This window comes from Quercus robur, chromosome 5 (genome assembly GCF_932294415.1).
Source record: "Quercus robur chromosome 5, dhQueRobu3.1, whole genome shotgun sequence".
Classification (NCBI taxonomy): domain Eukaryota; kingdom Viridiplantae; phylum Streptophyta; class Magnoliopsida; order Fagales; family Fagaceae; genus Quercus; species Quercus robur.
Genome location: NC_065538.1, coordinates 64,235,864 through 64,246,096, shown reverse-complemented (window position 1 = coordinate 64,246,096; position 10,233 = coordinate 64,235,864). Strand labels below are relative to the sequence as shown.

Here is a 10,233-nt window from a genome sequence, read left to right as displayed (position 1 = left end):
TCTTGGTGCGCCCATCTTAACAATCTCAAGCCCACCATTGTCTCTCAGAGTTTTCCCCCTATTTGTAGTTCCAATATCAATGTTATAGCCCACAAGGGCCGTGACTAGCTATAAAATAAGGCTTCAAAGAAGCATCAAACAAGTCTTTAACAAGCCCTCCAATCATGTAGGCAAAATATGCACTTCTCTCCCACAAATTACATCAGGGCAATGATTTGCAAAGCCTAAATGTAACACTCCAATTTTTTAATCCCAGAAATTTAAACTACAAAATGAGGTCTCGTAATTGAATATAATCATTAATAATCCAACAATTCTCCAAAATGACCAAAATCAGGTAGACGTTTTCCAAGATAGAGTGCACTCCCAAAATAATATTTGAATCTCAAAAATGTGTATATATATTAAAAAAAAAAAAGTGTGCTTGAGAACTCAAATATAGTCTGCTTCAAGGAAAAAATTATCAGGGCTTAGCATTATCTTATGCCTATAAAACTACATAGGGTAAATAATCTGTAAAATATTGAAATAACAGAACCATTGGATGAGACATTGAAGAAAAGTCAAATAATTGAAGTATCCAACAGGCCCACCCCCACCAGTATTTAGTTCATTGAGAGTTCTGTATAATCTATATAAGTATATAACTATATTGTTTACGAAAAAAAACCCCTACTTTGTGTTTTTTGAGATAAGATAAGAGATAGAAAACCTCTACTTTGTTAGTTTGTCTGTTTTTGAAAGGGAATCTTATCCGTGATCGCTGGGGCAACTAGCCACTCCTTTTACTGCATCATTTCAAGGTCGTTGGTGGTATGAAAGGTATTTCAGAATGTATTTCAAAGTTAATAAGGCCGTCCGGTAAGAGAAGGACGTCAGACAAAACAAACCTTCCATGCCGTCGATTTTCACTGGCTGAGATCAAGACAGCCACCAATAACTTCGATGATAATTTATTCATTGGTGAGTGGAATTATAGGAAAGTATACAAGGGGTTTATTGACGACCCTACAATAAGCGTTGCCATAAAGTGTGTGAATACCAAGACAATGCCGGGTTCGGACTGGTTAAGGAACGAGGTTCTGTTGCTTTGCCAGTTACACCACCCTAACCTCCTCCGTCTCATCGGATATTGTATCGAAGATAAACTCCAGGAGTTCCTTGTCTACGAATTCATGGTCAATGGAAACCTTGGAAACCACCTCTACGGCACTAACCACCATGAACCCCTCCCGTGGAAACAAAGACTTAAGATTTGCATTGGAGTGGCGCGTGGGCTGCACTACCTTCACACTGGGGTGAAGCATACTATCATCCACCGTAACGTGAAGACGCAAAAAATTCTGTTGGACGAGAATTTGGAGCCCAAGTTGTCAGATTTTGGGTTGTCCAAGAAGGGTCCCCCAAGTTTGTCAAAGGCTTTAATTAGGCTGGAATCTAGGGTGGTGGGAACTCTAGTCTATTTGGATCCCGAGTATTGCATGAGCGGAGAGCTGACCGATAAATCAGATGTCTACTCTCTTGGTGCGGTACTGTTGGAAGTCCTCTGTGGCAGAAAGGCATACGGAAAAAAATCTGAAATGGAAGAACCGATACATCTGATTAGGTGGGCTCAAAGTAGCAAACGAGAAGGGGCCATTAATGAGATAGTTGATCCGTATCTTATGGGAAAGATAACTCCAGAGTGTTTTAAGATATACATTGACATTGCCACTGCTTGTGTGCGACGGGGAGCCAAACATCGACCCAACATGGGTGAAGTGCAGGCAGGCCTTGAACATGCATTGGAGATACAAGAGAGTGCAGATGCTACGAGCAAGAATGTGGATCCAACTGGTGATTATAACTATCCCATTGATGAATACATCTGTAATGATTCTCCAGATGACACTTCTTCGATGGAGATGGGGTGGAATAGCTTCAGAGGAGAGAGTTTTGCATCTACTGAAGAATTGTCCTTGGACACCACCATGCCAAGCGGTCAAATATGATTAACCACAGACAATTCACAAGTATGTTTTTCAGTTTTAGATTGGTTTTATCTTTATATTACGTTTTATTACTGATGGCGTTTATGGTCTGTGTAATTGCTGAGAAATTGTGGCAAAAGAGACAACCATGAAGTGTTATTGGGATGGGGAAAACACAAACTTTTCCTTTACCTAAAGTTATTGGGATAGGGAATCCTGATGTTTAAATAGTTTGTTGCGATATTTTTTATTCCTATGCTATGTAATACTCCTTGTACTGAGTCGTTCACTATAGAATTCATTACTAAGTTGATATTTATGATGTGCTGATGTGGTAAGTTTATATAATGTTGTCTAATCTTTCTCCTTTTCTTTTTCTCTTTCTTTGGAACACACACTATTCATTTTTGTTTTTGTTTTTGTTTTTTTGACTTTTCAATTCTTGCAAATTATTATTTTCTTTGGTCTCTCAATTCTTACAAACTCTGTTTTTTCTCCCCTTGGGTTTCTCAATTCCCCTCAAAGCATTTGAAGCAATGCTCATTCCGAACTTTTATTATCAAAACTCATCAAAAAAGGCTTGCACAATAGTACATTAGAAAACTTAGTAGTCTTCCTAGATATTCTAATTTTGAAGTTCAACTCCCCTTCGACAACAGGATGTGCTAATGCTATTATTATTATTATTATTATTTATATATTTTTTTTGAATTGATCATTTTGGGGACTTTTGTTCAATCTTGCCAACTTGGGATAATTAATCAATTGTTCAATTGTAATGTGCTTAGTTTGTCTTGGGTATAATTCTTGGGTGGATTCATGTTACAATACATTTTTTCCAATCCCATTTTGGAATATACATACCATATGTTTGACAAAGTGTTTCACTCACTCTTGCATTAGTTTAAAGTTGACTTCATGGTTTGTTCCTCTTGGTTTTAGTTGCCTGGTCATCTCATTTTTTCACTTGTGCATTTAGGCTTACTAGGTGTTGAGATTCAAAATTGCAATAAGGAACTAGACCTTTAAAAGTGAGACAGGCCTAGCCCATGAAGAAGAAAGGCTTGGCCCTCAAGAAAATAAAGAAGGGAGGAGCCCTGCCCATGGAGAGAAAAGAATAAAGTATTGGGCCTTAGGAAGAAAAAAGAGGCATAAAGGGAATCATGGGCCATGGGATTAAGCAAGAGGTGGTATCCAAGGAAGCCCAAAAGGGAGGCAAGTAGGAGCTGGGCCAGGTTACATAGGATCCACCAGAGTTAAGGGGGATCCTCAGGAAATGCTGGGGAAAACCTGTTAGGATTTGGACAGCTTAGGGTGGCATGCCCATGGACACAAGAAACGAAGGAGGTCGTGTCCCATTAGCTGCCCATAATTCAGAAGAAAGCTTTGGGAACAGATAGTGGCTTAGAAGTCAGCACCTGATGAAGGAGCCTAGTGCCTCGGGTAAAATAGGAAAGGGGAACCAAGAAGGAAGGTGGCTGGGAGCCTTTCTACCTTTCATCATCATCAATGAGGAATCTACCCATTTAAAGGAAAGGGACAAAGTATGAAGCAGCCAGAGCTCTAAGATGTATTTTTAAAGACCTTGGGAAAAGGATGAGAAGCCTTGACTTGGGAAGAGCATATACGATTAATCAAACAGGATCTCCCATAAAAGGAAGGTCAGTTGGGGACTTTTGGGTTGCCAAACCTTAAAAGTGGAAACAATGAGAGAAAGGGGAAAGGACTAGCCACCAATGTTGTAGACATAACATTGGTTCTGGTACCCAGAGCACCAAAAGAATGGATCAATGGTATGAAAAAACCCTAGAAGTGGCACTATAAAAGGGGCTAAAGCTCCAGCCAAAAGGCATTCAGCAAAGAAGAACTTAATACACTAGAAAAGATGCAAAAAGAGAGCTGTGAGCTTGTTATACAGAAAAAGTGAGATACTGTGAGGGATCCTACCGGAAATATTGGAGAATACACTTGGATTCAAAGAGATTCAAACCTCACAAGTCTTGAAAGCCCAAAGAGAGCTATCTAAGTCTGTGATTTTTGAACTTTATTGAACCTTGTGATATTCGTGTTGTGGAGCCCATGTCTTGTGCACAGATTGGCTCGTAAATGGTCCAACAAAGCCGTGGTGAGTCAAGCCCAGTCCACCAACTATTTACATTATCCTTTGGAGGCCCAAGATCCTCTCAAACTACTATGCTTGGGCTTTGTCCAAAGCAGAAACCCACACTAGGCCATCAACATCTTTGTCAATTTAGTACGTACTCTTGCATTAGGTTAAGTCAATTTCATGGTTTGTGCCTATTGGTTTTAGTTGTCATTGGTCATCTCATTTTTTCTCATGTGCATTTAGGCTTGCTAGGCCATTAGCGTCATTGACAATATACTAGTACATTAGAACTTTCCACCATCAAAGCCCACTTTACAACATTAGAGTATTTAGTAATCTTACTAGATAGAAGTGTTTTATGAATTAAGTCTTTTGTATTAATATATGTCTATAACTAATTAGTTACAAGTTTAAACTTTCAATGGTTGAGATAATCAAGTGATTTAGTCACTAGATAGCATGTTTTATAACTTATTTGTGGTAAAACGATGATGCTGCAAATTTTTTTTGATTCTTTGTTTGGCCACATGAGGAAAGAAACAGTTAAGGTAATTGCAATAAACCCACCTGTGCTTTGACCCGAAATCACTTTGCATATCTGTGGTTGAAAAGTGTCACTTTACCTACCTAAGGTTTGCTCCGTTAAGATTTTGTAACGCACCCCTGTTAAAAATAAGGGTAAATATGTATTTTTAGTCCAATTTTATGTCTCTCTCCTACCAAAATGAAAATAACATAAAAATAAAAGAGAAAACAAAATCAAAAAGTTCCTTGTGTAAAAATTATAAAGACTTAGTTGAAGAACTTCATTGGAACACATAAACTCAAGTTGTTTTTTTTTTTTTTTTTTTTTTTTTTTTTTTTTGGGGTGGGGGTGTGGGGGGGGAAGGAAATCTCAATTATAATAAATTATGAAGAAAGTGTACAACAAAACTCCAAAATATTTTGGGTTTGTTGTCTTTTGCTGAAGGTGTTTCTATCATTATCTGTCTCACCCAATAGAACTCAAATATCAGCCACTGAATATTTCTCTCTCAAAGGCTTCTGTTCTTCGTCTTCTTCCTCATACTTATTTTTTGTGCATGATCTCACTCACACAAACCCAAGGAGGATCAACAATTTCCAACACTTAATTTCTAAAGCTTTGGTTTCCAACATCCAAGACCTCACTCACACAAAGCCATTGGATATACATTGGCAGCACCCAAGGGGAGGATTGGCAAAGCTTGACTAAGGGAATAGATATGAGAGAGGAAGGTTTTAAAGCCAAACAACAAACCCACTAGAAAAAATCACAACATTGTGAATAGTAGAATAAAAATTACTTGATTTGTTGGGACAACTATTTATTAGAGCATCCACATATTTCTTATTTTTAGAATAAAAATAGAAAAACAGATATTTAGAGCATCCACATTGGTAGAGCCATATAACATCAATGGACTTATTTTTCACAAGACAGCTATACACTATCCATTTATTTATTATTTTTTCTCTTTCTTTTCTTCTCTATCTCTCTGTCTTCTCCCTACCATAGCCACCAACCCGTTGTTGTTCACCATCAAGAACCACTGCTGCCCATATAGGCTTATATAGAAAAAAGAATTTGCAGTGCCGTACATACACCACTGCCAAAAGAATCCACAAAATCAACCATGAAGATTACATACCACAAGAAATGTTGGTGCAAACGCAATAATAATTGAAATAACACAAAAAGAAACTGAATAATATTTTGAATATTATTAATTTGAGATTAGAAAATTCACAATACTATTTGGGCTGAAGCGCGACACTCGCTCTTTTTAAGGAGATTCAAGCCCTTAATTGGCTAAACTTTGTAACTGGTGCAGACCTTCTTTGACTTGTCTCTCCCAAGATATAACAGCCTAACAAGTGTTATATGGTTAGAACAACCTCTGCATAAAGTGTTCAAGCCCAAAGCTCCACCAGAAAAAATGGAGTACCAATTCGGGTCATTTACTCAACAACGGATATGGTAATTATTTTGAATGGACTGTTAAGTAGGAGGATTTATGAGGCTGATTCATTTTCATTTTTGACACCTCCTCCCTTCACCTCTTTCTTGTACACGTATCTAACTCAATATCTGAATCAATACATATTAACCCATTAATCACCACAATTAAAAAGAACAAAATAGTTTCTCTCATTTTCAATGTGAGATTAAACATTTTCACTAACTCTCCATCTTCCATATTCACTCTCACATTTTTAAATTTATATTGTAATATTTATTCATTTTAATTAATTAATATTAAAATAATCTAGATCTACCCACCATCACTGATTTGACTTTTCAGATCTACTCTCCACCTCCACCGTCAATCTCCACCTTAACTACCTCCATCGCCGATCTGAGCCCCACCACTACCTTTACTACCAATCTTTAGCTCCACTATCGATCTGCAACCACCACCTCCACCACCACTAATCTGACCCCTCTTTCTCTCTCTCTCTCTCTAACCCAAATCATACCCATAAAGGAAAAAGAGAGAAAGATGTGAAAATGAAAAAGAGTTGAGAGACAGAGGAAAATGAAAATGAATCTCATGGATCTGTAAAGAGAGAACAAAAAGAAGAGAAAAAGAAACAGATATAAACACAAACACACGAACAAAGAAGAAAAAGAAAAACACATAGACCAAGAAGAAGAAAAAGAAACTCATGGATCTGTAAAGAAAGAAGAAAAAGAAGAGAAAGAGAAAAAGAAACAGATACAAACACAAACACACGGACCAATAAGAAAAAGAAACACACACGAACCAAGAAAGAAGAAAAAGAAACACACAGAAGAAAGAGAAACAAATACAAACAGACACACGGACCAAGAGAGAGATATGAGATTATTTATTATTTTTTTGTGTTTATCTGAAAAGAAATAAGAAAAAAAAAAAAACAAATACAAACACAAACACACACATCAACAGAAACAAATACAAACACACACTAGATCTAAATTCCATTTTTTTTAATTATGTTTTTTTTTTTTTTGTGGTTAAAATAAATAAATTTTTAAGTTAGCTACTGACATGGATGCTAACGTGGTATTTTTAATATTATTTTATTAGCCATGTTAGCATCTAACATGTCACCTATGCACCCCATTTGCCATGTAGGACTTTTCTGTTAGTTGGTTGACGGTAAGGACCAAAACGAAATCGATTTTTAGCTTTCAGAGACTAATATAGGCGCAAAATCAATTAAGGGACCAAAATGAGAATTGACTCAAAATGTAGGGACCAAAAGTGTATTTTCGCCAAAATTTTACTTATAGCTCCACTGATGTAACACAGTTTTTGTAGTTTGTGGTGCTAAAAATAGCATTTTAGCAATTTAACACCACCAATACTAAGCATCAATATCCACACATGTAAAACTCCTAAAATGCTATAGTTTAGCATCAAATCACAAAAGTGTAGCATTACCCGGCATGCCAATTGTTAAAAAAAAAAAAAAAAAAATTTACAATTGAGCTATAGTAGTATCCTACATTTAGAGTATTAGTATTGGAACTTGTATAACTCAAAATATGCTAAATTTTAGCATCAAAGCATAAAAAAGCATGCATTATCTGGACTTGCAATTGTAAAATAATTTGCAATACTGCTACAGTATCGTCTTATATGTATGACGACAATGAAGTAGGCTTGTATTTTTTTTTTATTACTTTATTCTCTCTCCCTCGTTCACTATCTCCTCTTCTCCCACTTTGTCTCTTTCCGTGTCACTCTGACCTCACTCCCTCTCTCACATCTCTCTCCCATTCAAGACTTGCCACTGGAGCTACTTGGGCTGTTTTGTCGTGGGTCGTGGCAAGGTGGGTTTTGATTTTGGGTGGGTTCCGATGGGGTTTTGATTTTGGGTGGAGATCAGGTGGGTTCTGATGGGGTTTTGATCGATGTGGGTTCCACGGAGATTGGGTTTTGATCGGCGTGGGTTCATTTCGATGGGGTTTTGATCGTGTGGTCCTGTGATGGAGGGGCTCAAGCTTACCTCCGATGATGGGCTGCTCAACCTCGCCTTTGATAATGGGCTTCTCAACCTCGTCGATGGGTTGATGGGTTTTTGTTTAAATGTTTAATTTAGTGGTAGCTTGTTTGAGTTTTAGTAGCTTTTTTTGGGTTTGTTCGCGGTGGTGGTGGTGGTAGCAGGTGGTTGCAGTGGCGGTTTGGGTCGTGGGTCAGGTGGTGGGTTTGGAGGCATGGAGCAGGTGGTGGGTTTGGATGCCGTGGGTCAAGTGGTGGCTGCGTGGTTGGTTGAGTGGTGGAGGTTATGGGTTGTGTTGTGGTGTGGGTTGATTTTAACAGGTGGAATTTCGGTGGGCAGTGGGGCAATGGAGGGTTGATTTGGGGTGGTTTGGGTGGTTGAAAGAGAGAGAGAGAGAGACAGAGAGCAAGAGAGAGAAGCTATAGAGGATTGGAAAGAACAGAGAGAGAGTAGGGATTTATTATTTTTATTGGGTTGTTTATATTATTTAAGATGTTGTATGGGAAAATAGAAGTTGGGTGTATTATAAAATGGTAGGTATAATAGACAAAGTAGCTTTTGAGATGGTAAAATAGAATAGTTTGAAGATACCGGATGCTAATGCTCTTAGAAGCTACTGTAGCAAGATGGTATAATTTTAAAATAATATTTTATTGGGTTTTGGGTTTCATTTGGGTATTATGTTTTTTTATTTTATTGTGTAGATATATTATTTAATGTGTTGTATGGTAAAATAAAAGTTGGGATGTTGGGTATATTGTAAAATGATATGATATAATAGATAAATTAACTTTTGAGATGGTAAAATGAGATATTTTCTAAAACTCGGATGCGAATGCTGTCTTCCTAGATATTCTAATTCTACAATTCAACTCCCCTTCGACAACAGTATGTGCTAAACCTATTTTTTCTATTTTGGGGACTTTTCTTCAATCTTGCCTACTTGGAATAATTAATCAATTGTTCAATTTTAATGTGCTTCCTTGTTGTTTGGTGCTTTTCGTTGAAGTGTTAACACCACTACTCTCACATCTCCTCCAAAACTAAATGAACGCCACAATTGCGCAAACAATCAAAATCTCCACACACACACACACACACACACACAAAACCTTATAACAGTGAATATTTTCACAATCAATGAGGCTTGTTGTTTTATTCCAGATGAGAGTGATAGAGAGAGATGGTGTGGCAATAAAATAATCCCACTAGTCAACAGACGACTTCTAAGACATAAGATGTTAATCAAACAAACAAACTCATAAAAAATTTTTATGTTCATGACTTTGATTGCATGACTGTTGAATGCAATAAAAATACTCTACAATGAAATATCTTGATTAAAGAACAACTATTTGCAATGGGAAGAAATTGGCTGTGGCAAATTTGGATGGCTAGCTGATCCCTAAAGTGCATTCATCTCTGGAGACCTTTGAGTTTTCCTTCAATAGTTAAATTTGGGATGAATCTACCACTACCACTACCGCTGCCCTTGCTTCTGCTTGTTTATAAAAAGCGAAACCACTAATTAAGGGGGGCCTTAGAAGGAGTTGAGAAGACAACCATGTGCAGAGAAGTAGAAGCCTAAACGTCAAGGTTATCAGACTCATAAAAATTGTATTGAGATTGAGGGAGATGAATAAATGTCACCATTCACTATTTTTATCTACTCTTCTAAGATAAATCCAAAAGTGATTTATTCATATTGGACACCTAGATGGATATTTATGGTGTGTTCCCTACATTTAGCACTAAAATTAAGAAGAAAAAAAAATTAGAAACATGTAGCGCAAAATTGGACTTCAATTGAAGAATCTAATTAGATTGAGAATGGACATTTGGAGGGATAATTATGATGTGGTCCCACATAATTTAGACACATGGCACAAAATTGGACTCCAATTTCAAATTTGAATTGGACTTTCTCTAAACTTTGCCTATTAATATATACTAGTATGTAACCCATACTTACACACGGGAATGATAAATTGAAGCAGTGCTATTGATGTTAGCTTGAATTATTAAACATATAGAACATTAGTTTAACCAAGACATTTAGAGGTACTAAAATTGTTTTTCCTTGCAATTTTCATGATATCAGTTACACTAAATTTCTCATTACATTACTATTATGCATATAATTTA

General features: G+C 36.9%; 1 protein-coding gene across 1 annotated transcript; it reads left to right on the top strand.

Annotated features, from left to right (window-relative positions):
- The first annotated feature begins 663 nt into the window (after positions 1-663).
- Positions 664-2,318, top strand: LOC126726656 (receptor-like protein kinase FERONIA). Its single transcript, XM_050431973.1, has one exon. It carries the CDS (start codon positions 816-818, stop codon positions 1,989-1,991), a length of 1,176 nt encoding a protein of 391 aa, XP_050287930.1. The 5' UTR covers positions 664-815; the 3' UTR covers positions 1,992-2,318.
- Positions 2,319-10,233: the final 7,915 nt, after the last annotated feature.

Bases quoted from the DNA above. Each gene is read 5' to 3' on its own strand.
- LOC126726656 (XM_050431973.1), top strand. From the start codon at position 816: ATGAAAGGTATTTCAGAATGTATTTCAAAGTTAATAAGGCCGTCCGGT.